This window comes from Macaca thibetana, chromosome 5 (assembly GCF_024542745.1).
Source record: "Macaca thibetana thibetana isolate TM-01 chromosome 5, ASM2454274v1, whole genome shotgun sequence".
In the NCBI taxonomy this organism is placed as follows: Eukaryota; Metazoa; Chordata; class Mammalia; order Primates; family Cercopithecidae; genus Macaca; species Macaca thibetana.
In genome coordinates, this window is record NC_065582.1 from 76,021,313 (window position 1) to 76,042,602 (window position 21,290).

Consider the following 21,290-nt stretch of genomic DNA (forward strand, 5'->3'; position numbering starts at 1 on the left):
GGTGAACTTTTTAGGGTGGTTTAATTTAACACGCCTAAGCCACATGAAGGCAGCTGTTTACTGAAGTTTTGTTTCTTACATTTTTGTGAATTTTCAAAGTCCAATATGTTGTCTGCACAGGCTGATGGATACATCTACAACAACAAAGCACAAAATATAATGGAAGCAAAAGAAGTTTTCCTTCTTTTGGGAATGCTGCTTGGGAGAGTATCATAGACAGTCATGAAAGAAGTTACTTTTCCATGTTATTCCCATAGACAAGATTGAGCATTTTTGGAAATGTTATCAACTGATGCAAAATGACAGCAACATTGGAAGGAAGAATCAGGAGGATATCTTAGAAGAAAACCACAGAATCTTTGCAAGAGATACAGACAACTACTTTACACCTGGTTTCCACAGGAGAAATGGCTCAAAATATGTCATTAGTTGAACAGTAGGAAAAATGTCTATGGTCTCTTCAGCACCATCTGTATGTGGTCTCTGAGTCTCCAGTTTCTCATCTATGACACTGGGATAATAATATTCAATGAGTTATTTTGAAGATTAAATAAGATAGCATATGAAAGCAGTTCCAGATTCCAGACATAAGAGTAAGATTTTAAAAATGTTGTTCTCAATTTTCTTGTGTCATTGCTGCTGCCATCTAGACTTAAACAAATGTTGCTGTAAGAGCCAAGTAATAAACTAACGCGTCTAATCAAGATTAAAGATTTTTCTTTCTAAGATAACTCAACTGCATGACTGTTGACCACATTCTAACGCAATGGTTCTATTCATGTATTTATTTATCTATTTATTCATCTATTTATTTATTGAGACAGTCTCACTCTGTCACGCAGGCTGGAGTTCAGTGGCAAGATCATGGCTTACTATGACCTCACCCTCTGAGATTGGGTGTCCTTAGCAGTCCCCAGTAGCTGGGACTACTGGCATGTGCCACCATGCCTGGCTAATTTTTTATTTTTGTTTTTATTTTAGATACAGGGTCTTGCTATCTTGCCTAGTCTGGTCTCAAACTTCTGGGCTCAAGCAGTGCTCCCATCTCAGCCTCCAAAAGTGCTGGGGTTATAGGTGTGAGCCACTGCACCCAGCTAAGACAATGGCTCTAAACTTGAGTGTGCATAAGAAAGAGTTGGGAGCCTGTTAAAAATCCTCAAAGGTTCTAACACACAGCAGGTCTGAAGTGGGTCCTAAGAAGTGAATTATTTTAGCAGAAAACCCAGGTAATTCTGGTAGTTGTGGTCAGTAGACAGCACTTTGAAATATGCTGCTGTAAAAGGATAAATTAGTTATTACTAAGACATGAAATTATCAGTGAAAAAATTAATAAGATAAAGGGGAATAAATAGAAACAGAGAGGAAGACATTGAAAGAAAAATCACAGAATACCAGGTTATAAGGTATTTTTCTATCCAATAAAAATTTCCATCATCCCTGACAGATGGTCATTTTAAATACCTTCAGTGATGGGGAATTACTGTCTTCAGGCAACACATGCTATTTTGGGTTATAAGTTGGTATTTTATAAAGGGCAAATGGTTAAGTTATTTGAAAGACTGAAGGAATAGGGATATTGTTCAGAATAAATTATACATGGAAGCCTTTCTAGACATCAGTGAACTAGATAAGGCATCAACTTTAAATTCAAAATTAATTGACCACAATACTATTTGGACACCCAAATGTTGGATCTACTACCTGATTCCACTAAAAAGGGCATAGTTTCTTTGGCTGCTATAAAAATAAACCTTTTAATATGTACCTCATTCATATTTCTGTGGTACAACATTTCAACCACACATCTGGCAACACTTTCATCTTTCATCTCTCTATTTAGGCAGTGGCACATAAACAGCCATTCTGTGTGTGTGTGTGTGTGTGTGTGTGTGTGTGTGTGTACCTTCAAAATATTTTACAATGCTTATGAATATCTTAGTGATCCAGATCAAAGCATCTTTAATAAATATAAGGTATCCTATAAAGCCATTTTATCCTACTACTCTGTTGAAAATAATAGTGCCGATATTTTATTTTTATCTTCATATCATTATTCCACTAAATGGGGAACACAGTTACTAAACCATTTACTCATGTACTTGTTTTAGAAGAACTCACAGGCCTAGTGGTTTCAGATGGCTGTCACCTGTGATTGATGCTTGGGCATTACCATTTCCAAGTATGTAAATTACCAAAATCTTCTACAGCCTCTTTTAGTATAAATCCACTGCTATGTTATTGCTACAAACTGGAAAGTGTGTAGAGTTGCACACATAAATATGGTCTTGGATTATTGTAATATAATCTGTCAAAATGGTGAAACAGTGGAATAAGTTTTATAGTCTCATACCTGTAATGCCAGCAATTTGAGAGGATGAAAGAGAAGAATCGCTTGAACCAGGAGTTCAAGACCAGCCTGGGTACCTTAGGGAGACTCTGTCTCTACAAAAAGTGAAAAAAAAAATAGCCAGCTGTGGTGGCACATGCCTGCAGTCCCAGCTACTTGGGAGGCTGAGGCAGGAAGATCGCTTGAGCCAGGTGGGTTGATGCTGCAGTGAGCCATGATCACACCACTGTACTCCAGCCTGAGTGACAGAATGAGACCCTTCCTCAAAAAATATAAAAATTTTTATAGAGTTTTCTGGGATTTAGAGTAGGCTGAAAGCCGTCTTACATGGCTACATTTCACATAGTTCCCAATGCTTCTTTTTAGTCCTGGATTCCAGTTGAAAATTAGAATAGCCCCCATTTCCTCTTCGCCACTGAACCACCACTAAAACATCAATCCCAAATCTGCACCTTAGGCAATATCTGCTAGTATGAAATATCTTGGCCCTAAGAAAACTTTGTTGAAGTATCAGATGAAGGTTTTCATGACTACTTTAAAAACACTACTAGCTATAATTTATTTTCTTTGGGTACTAAAGAGTATCCAATAATAAACAAGTCTTTCTCTCTCTCTCCAAAGGTATCTTTGTGTTCAAGCTTGAGAATGAGAAAGGCAGCCACTGACCCACAGGAGTGGGCCTGGTACTATCAGCTAGGCCTCAGTGTTCTCCTATTTGATCACAAAAAATTTCTCAAAGCATCAACATCAGACAAGGCCACTCTGACCATGGCAGACTAAAACCAAAACATCACCACTCCCATATCATGTCTGAACGCAGACAAAACAAAGACGTTGTCCAAGACACAAAATACCAAACATCTCCCTCTCTTGCCAAATGAGATTGCTGCTTCCTTACAACTATAGCTTTAGTAACACTATAGCCTGTTCTCCTGTAGATAAGACTGGGATACACAATTATAGAATTGTTGCTGCTTTCTGGGAGTACCACATCCCCAAAGTGAGCCACCACTCTCTTGAACCCTCTTTCAAATTATTCAACCAAAGCCCGTATCCTATGCATTCTTCCTGGCACCCGCTTACTGAGATGCCCCCACGGTTCCCCATGATGTGTATCCTCCTCACGACAATGAGTCATAAACCCATCATGTTCAACCACCAGTGTACTCCTCGTGGTTTCTGAGGGGAGAGCACTGACAAGCTCACTTACCGAAGCCAAAACAGACATTCTTCAGTAAAGCTCAAAGAATTGTTATCCTCAACACACTCAGTAAAATTCTGACATAAATGAATTCCTCCTTGAGCTTATTTTCTCACATTGTAGGTCTGGTGGCAAAAGATCCTTTAGCTCTGTCCCTCAGAAGAGGTACTTTTGGAAGGTACAGAACAAACAAGTAAATTACAGCCCATTTGTTACGTATTTACTAGAGACAGAGGCATGATTTCAAGGAATATGAGTCAGTAGGATAGATCCACACCCAGGCCATAGTGAGCTTGGTAGTCCGTAATCCTGGATACTTAAGTAGAATCCTACAGCAGATTCAATGTAAACCTCTAGTAGAAAAACAAACAACTAAATTGAAGTGATGTGACATTGACTTTACCCCAATTTTTGCTTTCTCAGGTTTTATGCTTATTAGGGATACTTATCTCTTTATCGTTAATGTCCTCATCAAGGCACGTTTAATGGTCTAGTGTTTAAATATGAAAATGTAAGTTTTCTGCTGTGCAAAATAATGTGAAACAATAATATAAAGACCTAAGGTACATTTATGTAAATGTCAATGATTTGTACGAGATAAAAAAGTTTCCAATTATAGCATATAACTTTTGACATTTTGAAAAATGACTACTAGTCTTTGCAAAGCACCAATATTGGATTCTGTCATTTCTGCCTCTCTCAAAAGTATAAACAGATTTTTCTCTTAAAAGGCTTATGCAATAAACAAATTCCATTTAAGAGAATAACACCTGAAAGTTATTGCCACTGACTATATGTTTTAAATACTGTTCAAATAATTATATATACATTATTTCTAATCCTCACAAAATATTCTATATATAATTATTCTCATTTTACAGATGAATCCCTGGATTCATTAAATGAGAAATTAAATGATGTGCTTCAAACACACAAAATTAAAGGGTAGAACTGAGATTCAGACCCACTTACGTCTGACTGACTAGGCAAGCTGAGGGGTGTGTGTGTGTTTATGTGTGTGCATACCCTAATCTATTATGTAATTACTATTTTTTTCAAGAGCAATTTCTTTTAGGTGAAACTCCTTTTAACACTCAATATTCATGATGCTTTAACACACACATTCAAAACTTGCTCTTTCATTTTGGTTGCAAGTTTGGAAAAAGACTTACTCCTAAAATAAATTTATTTGAGAAAATTCAGCTTAAAGATATGATAGTTACTACACGGGATGATTTTGTTGTCTCTTCCTCCTCAAAGACTTTAAAATGGCTTTGGTCATGTGAAGTTAGTATCATCATTCAGAGCTTAAAAATCTCAAGATTCATTCTCCACCCCTTCAATAGTCCTGAGTATATTGTTTCTAAAGCACTACAGGGACTTTAGAGAGAAAATATGGGATTTTGAAATGATAATGTGAATTTAAAATTCCTTTTTCTTTCTTTCTTTTTCCTTCTCTCGCTCTCTCTTGCTTGCTCGCTCTCTTTTCTATTTTCTTTTTCTTTTTCTATGTTGTTCAATTAGCTAACACTCTATAAAAATGCCCTCGAGGTCTAGAGGATCTGGAATGCTTAGGTACAAAAGGAAAAGGACATTCTACCAAGGTTCCTGCTTGCCCTGAATTATCCTTTTGCCTGTTATCAGATTGCATCACTATCTCTAGGCTATGATTAAAAAATCATCACATGCTTATTTTTATCAAATTGCAAGATACCATTCAAATATACTACTCCCTTGTTTGCTGATACAATGATCTTTTAAATATCAGAGGTTGCAAATTATTTAGAATTTTTAGATTACAAGACATTTAGTACACTAGACATCTAGAATTTTGAAACACAATGCAACTTCATTAGCAAAATGAAAAATATTCATTTGTTTGTGTTTATTATTTTTGTAATCTGCTTATTCAAAATCCAAAACCATCTAATGTTGAAAGCCATTTACATTACAATCATATCTAATATCCTGCCCATATTATTGCTCCAGGAAATAAATGCATTTTAGGAGAATTTATTTATAGAGCATCTCTTTCAGAGGTGAGGCTCAGGGAAGCTCTGTGAGGCTGCAACAGTTTACCAGAAGGAGTCAGGCCATAAAGAAAGAAGTGCTGGCATTGGGTGGGGCTGAATAGTTTGCATCTTTTCCCACTGTTTCTCCCTGCTGTCATTTCCATGAAAATCGAGGGTGTGGGAATGTATGCCACAGTAAGAAATCCTACAGACTGCTTTGTGTGCCCAAGAGCCCCCACCCCATAATATCTTTAGCTGTTTTTCTTAATCATTGAAAGAGCTATCACACTAATGTCTGGGAAAACTGCAGAGGAGCTAAGCAAGCCAAAGAAATATCATGCTGGGGATGATATTTCTCCTGTCACAGCAGTCTTTTCTCCTTAGGAGGACTACACTTAGCATGAAACCAAAAGGCGTTTGCTGTCTAGCCATCTCAGGATCATCACAGAGCAAACGCATCTGGCCAAAAATCTGCCTTTTGCTTCACAATCCACCTTGCTTAACACTCTTCCTTTTAAACACTAAAAATAAAACGACTCTCTCTACCCAGTTAACACCAGAAGTATCCATCAGTGGCCACAGTCCTCAGTAATCCACATGTGGAACACACCTTATCTCTATTCACTTCACCACGCTCCAGTGTATCCATTATGAGCCATGGCTTCTTTACTATTCTCAAAAAGCAGCAGTTTGCACCTGCCTCGTTAAAAAAGCAAGGCTTGGCACTGTTATCGTCTACAGTTACTCATAATGCTCCACGGTTTCCATAGCCTCGCTGATATTACACACTCACACATGTACACACATACATATTTATACACAGACGTTCCTAATTCTGGCGATTTACCTTCTTGGGTCTTTTTCTTCTCTGACTACTGCCGTTGAACTTCTCTCCACTGTCGCTTTTCTGAGCTGCATCTTCGTTCATCATTTTGAACAGTTTGGAAAGAGAATATCTCTGCCATCAAACCGTGCCGCCTGTACAGACCACTAGCGAGTATGCACTTACTGGAGGAAAGCAGGAGGAGGAGGAGGGGTGGGGAAGGGGCGCGCACTGGGAGGGTAAGGACGGTGACGTTGCCATGGCAGCAGCTGCCACAACTGTTTATCTGACTGCATTGTTAAATCTGATTCAACCAATTACCATCAGGAACCGGTTACAATGAAGAAAGCCTTGAAAAAAGAATGCCAGGGACTCGAATGATTTGGGGACTCTGCTGGTTGGTTTCTGACACACCCTTGATAGGATCAGCTCTCAACCCACACACAAAACCTGTACTTAATTTTCTTCCTACAGGTACTTCAACACGGAACAGATACAACGCATAATGAGAAAACCATAGCATTCTAGAATGTGTCTCTGAACCTGAAGAGGTACATTTAGCCAGTCAAGAGGCTACTTAAAGAAAAGGATTGGCTATTAATATCCTAAAGTGAATATAAGAAAGCTATGTTTTTCAGATGTTATTCACTTGGTTTAAAATACAATCTTTTAAAACTACGCTCAAGGATGACTTCTGTCATAAAGCCTTGAGAACAGCTTCTCCAGCCTCCAGATAATCCCAACCACTCTCTTCTCCTGTGCCTTCTCTTTCCAATGTAAGAGTACCTGTTACAATGTATTACACAACTGCACAGACACATAACTGTCTTTCCTGGATAGGCCAAGAGTTTTAGGTCAGGAGTGTGTGTGTGTGTGTGTGTGTGTGTGTGTGTGTGTGTGTCTGGGTAGGGGGAGAACTGAACTTCCCAGAACTGAGCATAATCCATGGCACATTAAAGGCAGTTAATCAAGGCTTGTTAAATATCTAAGACACTATCGGTAATACAAACATTAAAAACTAATGGAGTTACAATATTTTATAACTGATCTCAAAAGTTTTCTTAATCTAATTATGTCTATTGACTGATGAATAAAACACAATTGTCCTCTCAAGGACAATAAAGTTCTGGAATTCTTGATTTAAAAAATGGGGCTTCTTTTTATAGCAAGAAACCCAAATTCACTTATTGATTAAGGTGGCCATACTTGTATATTTAATAATATTAACTTGTAGGCTGGGCGTAGTGGCTCATGCCTGTAATCCCAGCACTTTGGGAGGCCAAGGCAGGTGGATCACGAGGTGAGGAGCTCAAAACCAGCCTGGCCAATGTGGTGAAACCCTGTCTCTACTAAAAATACAAAAAAAAAAAAAAAATTAGCCGGGTGTAGGGAGGCTGGGGCAGGAGAATTGCTTGAACTCAGGAGGCGAAGGTTGCAGTGAGCCAAGATTGCCCCACTGCACTCCAGCCTGGGTTACAGAGCAAGACTCTGTCTTGGAAAAAAAAAAAAAAAAAAATGTGTATATATATATATAAACTTGTAGATGCAACCAGAACCTGATATATTTTGTACAAATGTACATATGTATATTCTAAACACTTGCCCTTATTCCCAGACAATGTACGTAAACTATAATACACAGCATACTTACAAGTAAAAATAGAGAAAGGATTAAACCAATGAGATAATGTATATAAATGCACTTTGAAATTGGAAGGTGCCTATGTAAATGTGTTGCTATTGCTAATATTATTATTATTACAAATAGACACAGTTTTCAACTCTGAAAGTGTACCTTAAGAAACGTTTATGTGAAAATGACTGTAGCAGTTGAGAACTCACCTTTCCATCATCAGGCACCGTAACAGAATTTCACCTTTTTTCCCCATTGCTGTTATGATCATTCTTTCTCTCTGCCTTACCACTCTAAGGCCCCTCCATGTCCTCATCTAGAGTCAACCTGTTTTGCTGCCCCTCACTCCCTCCACCCTCCTCCTGTTTCAGCAGACCCATTCCACCAATGCCATTCTCTCACCATTGCTTCAGTGATACCTTGGATCACACAGCCAGGCCAAAGAGGCAAAGGTTCTCTTTTTAAAAAAAAATAACAAAACCCCAAAGGGCTTCTACAGAAGCTTCCAGAAGCCCAACTCCCACTGTGGTCAGAGCCCCCACTGAAATCCCCATGCCATTTCCTACTCCCCTACCACCTGCTCTCCCAACACCTCACTCATTCCCTCACCTCATCCCTCTAGATGACCCTTTCTTGACCTTCCTTGGGAGCAGCCTCAGCTTGGACACATTCAGTTACTCAATAAATATTTATTGAATGACTATCATGTGCCAGGAACTGAGTACTAGAGGCACATTGCCCTAATTACTGCGCATATCACGATAAACAAAACAGGCAACATTTCTGCAGTCATAGTGCTTACATTCTAACAGTGGAACTAGGTAGTAAACAAAAATAATAGTGACAAATGCTCTGGGGAAAAAAAGTAGAATAAGGAGTGATGAGAGACACATGTTAACTGTGCTTAGCACACAAGGTGCTAAGGAATGCTCTTTAGAAATCTGAATGAAGGGACCAAGCAAAACAATTATCTGAAGGAAGAATATTCTAGGCAAAGAGAATAGCAGTTCAAAGGTCCTGAGATGGGAACTTCTTGGCAAAAATGTTGAGGAAACTATTATACCACGAAAAGAAGAAGCAAAATGGAAGACCTTTATTGTAACTGGGTCTATAGGAGAGAGATGCTATTAATGTTCTTCTTTGTCAATTGAAGTCAGAACATGTTTTTCAATCAATGGGTTTGGTAGCCCAATTAGTAATAGAATCATTGCTTTTACATCACCTCTGCAATGCAAACTGAAAACAAATGTACTTCGTATTTCAACAGTTTATGAATTAGTAACTTCTGATTATGTTCTGACAGCCTTTGTAACAGTGCCTCCTCTGTCAACATTCAAACATACGGTGCATGGTTGTAAATTCTCAGATTTTGGCTTCTCAGTTTGACGGTCTGCTTTACCCTGCTGCCTGCTTAGTGTGTATCTTAGTGTGTAGTGTGTTGGTGCTGCTATAACAAAATCCCTGAGATGAGGTAATTTATAAATAATAGAAATTTATTTGTCACAGTTCTGAGGCTGGGAAGTTCCAAGGTGAAGGCACCGGCAGGCTCACTGTCTAGTGAGAGCCAGGTCTCTGCTTCCCGATGGCATATTGAACACTGTCCTCACATGGCAGAAGGAAAGAAAAGCAAAAAGGGCCTACCTATTTCCCTTCAGCCCTTTTATAGGGCCACATATCCCATTCACGAGGGCTCTACCCTCATGACTTAATCACCTCCTAACGGCCCAATCCCCCAACACCATCACAATGGGGGTTAAGTTTCAACATGATTTAGGAGGGGACACAAATATTCAAACCATAGCACTGTCGTTCTGAAATATTACTTTAACTTGTATACAATGCACTTCCTGTACAAAGTATTGTCCAAATACTATACCGTATAACATAGATGTAAACATCTAACATTCTGTATAAAATAAAAATCCCAGCCAGTAGCTAAACAGGTGCTGATAGTACTGTGTCAATTACAGCATCGGGGGTAAATATCTCTCTGACATTTTCTATAAAATGTCAACAGAGCCGGGTGCGGTGGCTCATGCCTGTAATCCCAGCACTTTGGGAGGCCGAGGTGGGTGGATCACGAGGTTAGGAGATCGAGGCCAGCTTGACCAACATGGTGAAACCCCATTTCTACTAAAAACACAAAAATTAGCTGGACGTGGTGGTGAGTGCCTGTAATCCCAGCTAGTCGGGAGGCTGAGGCAGGAGAATCGCTTGAACCTGGGCGGCAGAGGTTGCAGCGAGCCAAGATTATGCCACTGCACTCCAGCTTGGGCGACAGAGCAAGACTCCATCTCAAAAAAAAAAAAAAAGAAAAAAGAAAAGAAAGCGTCAGCAAGATGTTATAAGTGTCTGGGCAGTCACCTTTCCTCGTCTGAAAGCTGTCCATCAATTTCCTTGTGCCTGTCTGCTGAGTATTCTTCACTTCCTATCCTAATAGTACATTTTCCAGTGGGCGTGTCCCTAACTGGACTCTAAGCTCCTTGAGGGTAGGATTAATATCTATCTTGGCATGCCACATAAAGCCTACTGCAGTGCATGGCATATAATAGGGGACTAGGAACTATTTTTAAATGCAGTAAAGAAACATTTTCAGTATTTACTATGAGTTTTTATTTACAATTAGACATCTAAAAGATTATTTTTTATTTCTTAGATTTTTCTTTCCCTTTATGTACTTTCTGATATCTGAGAGCTATAAATAATTTTAAATAAGATTTTTACAGATATTTGAGAAAATGGAGTTGCTGCAGACATGATAGCAATGATGATAATACCTTACATTTGCATTTTATAATTCGTAAAACCATTTTGGCCCCTAGAATGGAAGCTCCATGAGAACAGAGATCTTTGTTGTTCTCACTGATATGTTACAAGCACCTATAAGAGTTCCAGCATATGACAGATGCTCAATAAATACTAAGTGACTTTAAGGGATTCTCATAACCACACAAGAAGGTTAGTGTCAATCACAGTACAGGTGAGAAAACTGAAATAGAAAGTGGGTTTGGTGACTTGTCCAAAGTAAGAAAGTTAATAAGATATAGAGCTTAAGTTCAATAGACTTGAAGGTTGTTGTTCTTTTATTAAATCATGGCCAGCTTCAATGAAAAGCAGCCACTTAATAAAGTATAAGATGAACAAAGACTAAGATGGAAAATGCTGGGAACAGAAACCACTGTCAGATGACAATGACCCAAGTAGAAAAATGAAGATGTCTTTATTGGTTTTATGTTAAGCGTATTTTAAAGGCATGGAGTTTTAGAGGTGATTATTCTAATTTTCATATGCCTATTCTATTTTATTAAACAACGAGAGTTAATAGTATTAAGAGCTCTAACATACTATTTAAATTCATAACATTATTTGAGTGTGGTAAAGTTCCCTGTAGTATAAAGCTTTATGTCTTACAGGTAGATTATCTCCATTTGTGAGTCAGAGTTGTCTGTTGTTACAAACACATTTTTTCACAGAAACTATGTTAAAAAATCTCAGTTCTCTAAAGCCCTCAAAAGGCTTTCCCATTCACTATCACTTATTATAGAAAATCTTAACAACTTGGCAAAGATCCAATAGGGGACACCAAAGCATTTTTCTTTTCCTTTTGGGCACATAGCTAGACTACTGTTGTGGGTTGAACTGTATCCCTCTAAAAGATATGTTCAAGCCCTAATATCTAGCACCTGTAAATTGACCTTATTTGGAAATTGGTCTTTAAAGATGTAATCCTATTAAGATGAGGTCATAATGGACTAGGGTGGGCTAGCCCAATGACCATGTGTCCTTATAGGATGAGAAAAAAAATAGATGTAGAGACACACAGAGAAAAGATGGCCATGCAAAGACAGAGGCAGAAATTGGAGTGATGTAACTATAAGGCAAGGGATGTCAAGGATTGCCAGCAACCACTAGAAGCTAGGAAGAGGCAGGGGAGGATCCTTCGCCAGAGCCTTCAGAAGGAACATAGCCCTGAAGACTCCATTGTTTTGCACTTCTAGTCTGCATAACTGTGAGAGAATACAGTTCTGTTATTTTAAGCCACCCAGTTTGTAGTGCTTTGCTATAGCAACCCTAAGAAACTAGTACAGTCATATTTTCCATCCTCCCTTATAGTTGGTTGCAGTCTTGAGATTTAGTTCTAACCTGTAGAGTGTAGGTGGAAGTGTATGCCACATTCAAGCCTAGTTAATAAACCCTCCCATGAATAATCTCTATTCATCTGCTAGCTGAATACACAGGCAGAAAAAAACCTAGAAGGTGGAAGAGCAAAGATTTGGGAAAGGCTGAATCCCTGAATTACTGTGTGGAGCAGAGTACCTCTTATTCCCTTTTTTATTAAACCTCATAGGACACAAGTAACTTTTTCTCATGCGAGTCTAATCACTGAGATTATGGTGTTCTTTACGAAAACTGCTAGCCTATGGTAACTAACCATATCTACCCATGTTTTTAAGGGAATACATAGTTATATTTCCACTTTAGGATGTCTGTTATATGAATGACACTCCCATTGCACCAACATTCTTAGCTATTGAAGATTGATCCTGTGTCCTGTATTGAAGGCACTAGTCTGGTAAGAAAGGGAACCAGAAGGAATTACAGGGAGATCAGAAGAGATGAGGAGAAAAATATTGTTTATTGGGGGTGGGTAGCAAAAAGGAATGCCTGCCAGATCTATAGAATCACAATCCCAGAGCAGCTTCTGTCTACTCTCCTTTTCCTCCTTCCACTTTTCCTCAATAAATCCTTTGTTTCCTTTTCTGTTGCCAAAAGTCATTGCTCTGACCCTGGTGGTCTCCCTTCTTGACTCACTGAGAATGTAAACACAGAATGCTTTCCTATCTTACAAACAAACACATGACTTTTTTGAGGTTCCCTAAGAATTCTTCTTGTTTCATTCTTTTTTATACTTTTGTTATCAGTGGGGGAAATATATGAATATAAAGATAACAAAGAGAAACTCCAGCTTGCCAAAATTCACAATAAAAAGACCCCTGGTCAACCAGGCACAGTGGCTCATGCCTGTAATCCCGGTGCTTTGGGGAGGGCAAAGCAGGAAGACCACTTAAGCCCAGGAATTCAAGACTAGCCTGGGCAACATAGTGAGACCCTGCCTCTATTTTTTTTAAAAGCCCCATGTATTTGTTGGAATGTACACAGAGTTGGGGTTAGATCTACTTCTGGGCCTGGGGACTGCTCTCTTCCAGTGCCTTCCCTGAATTGCCAAGGGTCTGTCCTAGTGTTAGTCAATACTTCTTCTTTTCCATAGAAGACCTGGAAGAACTCTATTTAGTAGTTCCACCTCCTTGGAAGCTAAAGTGAGGATCATGGGCCAGGCAAGAGGCCTTTTTTATTTATTTCTCCCAGTTCTTAGTAGTTACACCATCAGCATCAGCAAGAAGTACTTCCTCTCCCTCCTTGAGATCCTTTCGTTCCTCTCACCTATGTCTTTCTCCTCTCTATTTATTTATTCCTTTATTCATCCAACAGATTTTTGGAGGATCACTGACTATTACATGCTGGACCCCATGCTAGTTGCTGGGGCTTTGGCATGAACTAGATAATCTTTTTCCTTACAGAGTTTACAATCTAAAGCTAGAGATGGTCATAGAACTAGAAATACAGTAACAGCCTCTGTAGGAGATAAGGGTATTACAGAAGCATAAAACAGGGGCACCCAACCTAGTCTGAAAGAACAAGAAAAGTCTCTGAGAGAAAGTGACTTGTAAACTGAGAAGATCTGAGCTGTAAATAGAAATTATCTAAATGAAAAGGAAGGTGTAAGTGGGAGTTAAAGAATCATTTGAGCAAAAACAACAGCACTGGAGAATGCCCTCTGGTGGAAAAGACCATGACATTGGCAGAACTGAGATGAGGCCCACATAGTTGAATGGTAGCTTCCAGCCAGGCCTGCAGTAGTGACTCCATCCTAGGCCTAAAAGTTTCAGGAAGCATGCTTATCCATAGACTATCAGTGTCCCATGTAGGTATCTGTTACTGACCAAATGTTTGCATCCCTGCAAAATGTACATGTTGAAATTCAAACCCCCAATGTGATGGTGTTGGGAGACAAGACCTTTGGGAAGTATATTAGTCAGAGTTCTCTAGAGAAATAGAACAAATAGGATATATAAATAGATGAGGGGATTTATTATAGAAATTGGCTCATACTACTGCAGAGGCTGAGAAGTCCCACAATAAAACATCTGCAAACTGGAGAACCAAGAAAGCTGGTGGTGTAATTAAGATGAGGCCAAAGGCCTGAGACTCCAAGAACCAGAGAGAGGGTGGAGGGGCTGGTGTAAACCCTAGAGTCTGAAGGCCTAGAACTGGAAAGTCTGATGTCTGAGAGCAGGAAGAGATGGATGTCCCAACTGAAAAAGACAGAGAATTCATCCTTCATCTCTCTTTTTGTTCTATCTGCACCTTCAGTGGAGTAGATGGTGCTAGCCCACATCAGTGAGAGTGAATCTTCTTTACTCAGTGGACTGATTCAAATGCTTATCTCTTCCAAGAAACATTCTCACAGACACACTCAGAAATAATGTTTTACCAGCTATCTCGGTATTCCTTAACCCAGTCAAGCTGACACATAAAATTAACTATCAGAGGAGGTAATTAGGTCATAAGGGTGGACTGCTCATGAATGAGATTAGTGCCCTCAAGCAGAAACAGAAGAAAGATTATTTGTTTCTCAGCCATGTGAAGATGCAATGAGAAGACAGTCATCTACAAACCAGAAAGTGGGCCTGGGCCCTCACCAGACACTGACTCTGCCTGCACTTTGATCTTGGACTTTCCAGTCCTCAAACCTATGAGAAATAAATGTTTGTTGTTTAAGCTACCCAGTCTATAGTATTCTGTTACAGCAGCCTAAACTAATACAGTACCGACGTGTCATATCTAATCATAATTATATAGCTTGTGAACCGTGTAGTAAGATGGCCCTGTTAGCTTATGGAAAATATTTCCTAAAACTAGGATGTTATATACTGGTCATATGGCTAAAAAGGGGCGGATTTTGCAACCATGTAACATACTTCCTCTGAAGTTTCAGGGAATATGTTTGGAGATAGAAGAACCAGTCTTATGCCTAGGCAAGAAGAATTCCATGACCACAAGACTGAGCCCATCTCCCACGAAGAGCTGGAGAGATTTGAGCAGCCACACCCAGCAACATCCTCAGCCTGATATCACCAGTTGTCCCTTGGTAAAAGTATATCATGTGTGCTTATTGCAGCACATTTAAATGAAAACAGAGGGGGACATGGGAAGATGCCAGAGTTGAAGGGAGTAAAGAGCTCAATAGGCCACGTTAAGGATTCAGGATTTAGACCTAAAAGCCATCAAAGCCATTTAATGGTTTAAAGAGAGAAGTGAAATGATAAAATCTGAAGTTTTTGTAAAGAGCATTCCTTATAAAGCGTTACTGGATGGGAACTAAGCAGAGAATGGATGTGATGAGAGGTATCTAAAAGTCTATAACAGCAGTCCTGGAGAGAGAAGATGATGAGGGGTGGACAAATGCATTAGTCTGTCACCACTAAAAATGTTATATTCACAAGTCCTAGGAGGAAGTGAGAAACAAGAAGAGGACAGTGGGAAGGCATCTTGCCCAAACAGAGACTTCATCATCACAAAAGTCTCACATGGGGAAGGGCTCTCAAAGAAAAATTTGTGAAATCCATTTCATTTGACAAAGGAGGGAACAAGACCCAAAACGATTAGGGACTGCTCTCAAGCTAGCACAACTAGTTAGCATAGGGAAGACAGGACGCAGCACTCACGCCACCTCACTAAGTAGCCTTTACACCATGGTCATCTTCACACGGATGAGCTTTAAAAGCTGGCATTACATCTTACCTGCTATGATTTGAAATTAAGGAGCCATAAATTCTTGCTTAAGATGTAAGAGACCAGAGAGAAACGAGTCCACTAAACAACTACTCCCCTCAGTGAATGATTAAGGGAGGAAAGACCTTTGTGTCTGATGTATATATGGAGCGTGGCCTTCCTGAATTGTAACCAGCTCAATCAAGGCTTCACTGAGATGGATTTTAAAGAAGCAGCAGCAGCAATTGGTTAGGGACTGCTTGTTTTCGCTTTACGCCAGTCCAACATAAGGTTTACCAAAGGTAACTTGGTTGCAAAATTTACCCTGTCCAATCTAAAAAGAGAACTTTTGGAAATCATGACATACAATTTTAGCACCTCACTTCACCTGAGACAAATACTAAATTTAGCCTAGTGATTAATTATGTCTTCTTTTACATAAATATCAGCAACAATATTTTAGATGAAATGTAGAATTTCACAGAAGAATAACAAAATGTGGGTGAGCTCACCATGTACATGTTCCCGGCTAGGTCAGTTTTTTAGGACGCATTATCATCTGCTTGCTCTACTATACATTCAGTCTCTAGTGATATTAGTTCTTGAAAATAGCTGTTATAATTGGGTTTTCCTGTAAATGCAAATAAATAGCACATTGGGGCAGGTCATGTCCTTGAAACACATATTTTTTCAGGGGCAACTTAATTTTATTACTGTAAACATTTTCTATCTTAAACCAGCTTAAAAATAAGTTACGGCAAATTTTTTTCTTTTAACAATGAAGAAAAAGTCTGGGCCCATTGATAAAAAGTCAACAAATAACCTAGGGCCTCCATATTTAAGTCCATTATAAATGTAAATCATATTTTAAAAGATATGTACCCATGGTGGTGGTGAAATTTACAAGAACACAAAGAATCCCAATGTTAGAAGGTAACTTAGAAACCATTGCATCCAGCTCCTACCTCTTAGTAAGTAAGAAAATTGGAACCCCTAGGCTATGTTACCTACTCAAGGTTGCATATACCTTTGAACTAAATTCTCAGTTTTCTTATTCCTAATCCAGTGTTAATATATTCTAGTGGGGTGTCTTTTGGCTAAAATGAATTCAGGAGCCCCCACTCCTCAGCAAACACATAGGCCCAGCAATTGCTCGGTGCTCTGAGGAAAAAAATACATAAATCATTATCTACGAGGCAGAAATGTTTCAGATGCTTCAGGCATTACAAGTAGAAAGCTGAATAAGAGAAAACGATTTTTTGTTGTTATTGTGGTTTTGCAAAATGCTGCAAAATACCACAAGTTAAGATCAAGGTTTGTATAATAGAATCTAAGTAGAAGAAGGCAAAAGAGGATTAACTTGGAGATGAGCCTGTTTTTCACATTACCCTTTGCCAGAGAAACTCAAGAATGGTGGAAACCAATGATAATATGAACATTAAAGCTTCAAGGAGCCTTTAAATAAATAGCTATAGTAAAAAAAAAAAAAATAGATGGCAAAGGAAGTCAGTTTGCTATCTTTATCACTCTTGTGAATTAATTATTAATGACTGACCACTACAATTCCTTCCATTTAGGAAAAAAAAATAACAGAAAGAGTGTATTACCTATTAGTGTTCTCTAACTTCTAATCTCCAACTTCTACCTACCATCCAGTCAGGAATGGTGGCATTCTAATTACCTATTACCTCACAAAATACCTCACAAACTTACTGTCTTAAACTAATATTATTTTTCTCACAAATTTGTGAGTCGGGGATTAAGGAAGGGCTCACCTGGCTGATTCATTCTGTTACATGCAGTGTCAGCTGGGGCAGCTCAGGCTGGAGGATCTACTCCTACCATGGCATCCTTACTCACATACTTGATTTCTTGGTGCTTGGTGCTCTCTCTCTTTCCATGTGGCACTTCATTCTTCAAGGCCTCTCCCCATGGCTTGGGTTTTCACTGTATGGTGATTTGAATGTAGTTGTATTCTTTTATTACAGTTGGCTTCCTAGAGGCCAGGAAATGGCAAGTGCCTATCCAATTAAGGGCTCTGCCATATTTTATTGGTCAAAGCAGTCACAGGGCCCTTCCGGGTTCAAGGGGTGAAGAAATCGACTCCGCCTCTTGTTGAGAGGTAGGTGGAAAGGTCACACTGCTGTAGAGCATATGGAAGGGGAGCCATCTTGGAAAATGTACTAGGCCACAGATGGCCAGTAAGTAAAGTAGGCCAGAGAGAGAGAAAGCAGACAGGCTGACTTTGCATACTATACTAGGGGGTCTTTTCCCAAAGGAACAGACTCTGCTAGCCAGAACTGCAGTGTTCTGCATTCCCTTTATTCATTTAAAAAAAAAAAATTATCAATGAATTTCTGAAATGATTACATATTACTGGGTCAAACTCTATTATTTCCTCTCAAAGAAAAGTCTTTGTTGATCTTCGAAGATGAGTTTCATGTATCCTGCTTTCTGAATGTGAGCCACTGTCTAATCATTTCACCGGAATTCTTTCATATTAAACTACAGTGCAGCTTTTTTTGAACTTTCTCTCTTTAGCCTCTCTCTTTGCACTCTCCTTGGCCCCTCCTCTTCTACATAACATCTATATGACCTCCTAACAGCCTTAAATTCTATACAAAAAAAGATAATTAAAAAGCAAGCTTAAAAATGAAACAAAAATATAACTTAGAACTGATTTGAACTAATGTCTATAAAGGGACACATGTAGTGCAAGCATATTTATTCTTTGTTAGCTTCAAACTCTATACTAGGAAAATGATTAAACACATAATAGAGTTGGAAGAAAGTTTATTAACTTGTTAACAACCTGCTACTGCAGTCTAGAATTTAGTCTTTATTTCTGATGTACATAAATATTGGATATTTTTTGGGCTGGGCCTTAACAAAACCTACATATCTGATAAATTCCCTTGTTCTTTTCTATTTAGGCCTTATTCATGTTTCTGGCTTACAGTAACACCAGAATAGAAAATATCTACTTTAATTATTTAATCTGCTTAACTACCAAGAACAAATTGTGACTTGGGCCTTGATAATGTGGTGATAATCAGACCTGGAGAGTATCCAAATTCAAGTAGGAAAAACAATCCTCCTCAAGAAATTTCATCAAGTCCTACACAAAAAAACTTAGGAACCAAAGTATGGTCAATCCTTCTATTTTGGTCACATTGACTATACAAATTACTACATAGTATCTGCTTGCCAGTTTATCTTGCATAAGTGTCAAAAAATAACTTTTGCAAGCCTGTTAATTTGCAAAAACGTTTAGAGTACAACAATAATAATACATTTAATGCTATACAGATTGAAATTGATGAAAGCAACTAAGTATATTAGTATTTCACAAATCTAATCAGTTGAGACCCAGAATATTAATGCCACACTTAGACCTTAAGCTGTTCTAATTAAAACTGTAGAAATCTAAGTAAAAATTTAGTTAAGTCCATTGATTTACAACATTTTCAATTTTACTTATGCCTAACCAAGTATAAGAGTATTTCCTGGGCCCATAAATCTGTCAGCCTAGAAAGTGTTGAACTGTGAAGGAACTGAGATCTTATCCTATTTGCAAGCTAACAAGTTAGTTTGCTACAATCTCATAGATTGTGGTAGAAGATATGAGACTCCCAGGTCAGAAACAAAGAGCTGTTATTATTATATACCACTGCAAGCAACATTAGCATCAGCATATTTGTGTGTTTCCCTTCTCCCAATTAAAGTAATGTGTACAGGCTAGATAGATGCCAGTACACTCAGCAGGCTGTGTACCAGAGAGAAACCCTGAGTTTAGGAAGCCTGAATCTTTTATCATGGGCAATAATTATGTATGTACTTTGCTCCAGAGGGAACCTTTATCTTTATTATACTGGCTAGTAAGCATGCCAGCCTTTTGCTTCTCTGTGCTGCTTGCTATACCAACATCTTTGAAAAAAATAATCTAGAACAAACACAGTCAGTGCCTCTGCTTACAAGATGTACAGAAATGCAAGAAATCTACAGAACATTATCTCAACAGAAAGTTTCAAAAAATACAGGTTATTTTGCAGTTGAGGCACAAAGTGTGAATTTGTCCTTTGTCACAGTCTAAATTTAAGTGAAAACTAGATGAATTTTCCCTCGAATTTCCTGCAGGCATACATATCTGTGTAGTAAGATGTAAGTTAGCTTAATTATAAACATTTGGAAGATTATCTGTAGTCTTACCCAAATCACTATGGTATACAATCAGAAGCAATGGCTGAAGGTCAACACACACAGATTTTAAGCCCCATGCTGTCCTTAACTGACAACAGGACTCACAACAAATCATATAACTTACTTGGTCCTCAGTTTCTGTATCTCTTCAAATGTGTGATTACTCTCTAATTTTTTTCCTAGATAATTTTCTTTTTTGTTTGTTTCAAGTCCTGGATGTGGCATCCAAACTCTCAGATAATTTTCTACATTTTTTTTTTACTACTAAAAGTCCTTGAATGTATGAAGCTACATTTCAAAGTGGAAAAAATGACTCAAAGAGAGTTTTAAGGAGCAGATTAAATGGCCAGTGATTCAATATCAGGCAAAATGTAATGTAGCTGTCTTCGTTTTCAATTCCCTTTTCTTTTTCCACTAGAAAACACAGACATTGGAAGACATATGAGACTACGGTACCTAATTTTCTCAAGGTCAACAAATAGAGTTGAAAAATAATGAAGGAACAAAGAAATACTGACAGTAATTATGCAAATTATTTAGACCTGCAAAACAGTTTTGGCAGTTGTACAAATGCTATGGCATTTTACCCATTAATTTGGACAGAAATTTTAAAAATCTATGTTTGAACCTCTAGTAACTTTTCCCTTTCCTCTTTTCAATTTCTTACATCCAGTAAATAAAACATTTTGTTTTTTCTTTGGAAATACATCTTAGGTATTCCTTCCATTCTCTATTGCTCCATCCCTTTTTATCTTCTATCTGAATTATTTTAATCAACAGGATTTACTATCTCCCTGTCTTCATGTTTTCTCCTCCAATCTTATTTCCAGACAGTTGTATTTTTATTCTTCATAAAAAAAGTTTTTAGTCTTCAGTATCTTCAGAATAAAGGTGAAACATTTCCAACTATTGCCCAAATGCATCTACACATTCCTGCCTTCAAGCATTTTACTCAAATATCTATAAAAGGAGATGGATAAATCAAAATACAATATGATCAAATTTTTATTAAGGATGAGTTACGAGAACTTCTAAGAGGAGCATCAAATCCTATTTTCCTGGGCTGGTGAAAAATTTCCAGATTAAAAAATACCTGTTTTGGCCGGGCATGGTAGTTCATGCCTGTAATCCCAGCACTTTGGGAGGCCGAGGCAGGTGGATCACGAGGTCAGGAGATCGAGACCATCCTGGCTAACATGGTGAAACCCTGTCTCTACTTAAAATACAAAAAATTAGCTGGG

General features: G+C 38.4%; 1 protein-coding gene across 20 annotated transcripts in view; it reads right to left on the reverse strand.

Moving 5' to 3' along the window:
* ANK2 (ankyrin 2) overlaps positions 1 to 21,290 on the reverse strand; it is a 695,484-nt gene that overhangs the window by 328,624 nt on the left and 345,570 nt on the right. For 4 of the 20 annotated variants that reach the window (XM_050792400.1, XM_050792390.1, XM_050792393.1 and 1 more), the window contains exon 1: positions 6,408 to 7,406. The exons of 7 other annotated variants lie outside the window; for them this stretch is intronic. In XM_050792400.1, coding sequence (XP_050648357.1) covers positions 6,408 to 6,491 — 84 coding nt within the window. In that variant the 5' untranslated portion in view covers positions 6,492 to 7,406. Of the gene's footprint in view, positions 1 to 6,407; positions 7,571 to 21,290 lie in introns of those variants that run through there. 9 more of the 20 variants (XM_050792391.1, XM_050792387.1, XM_050792401.1 and 6 more) reach the window with 6 other exon arrangements.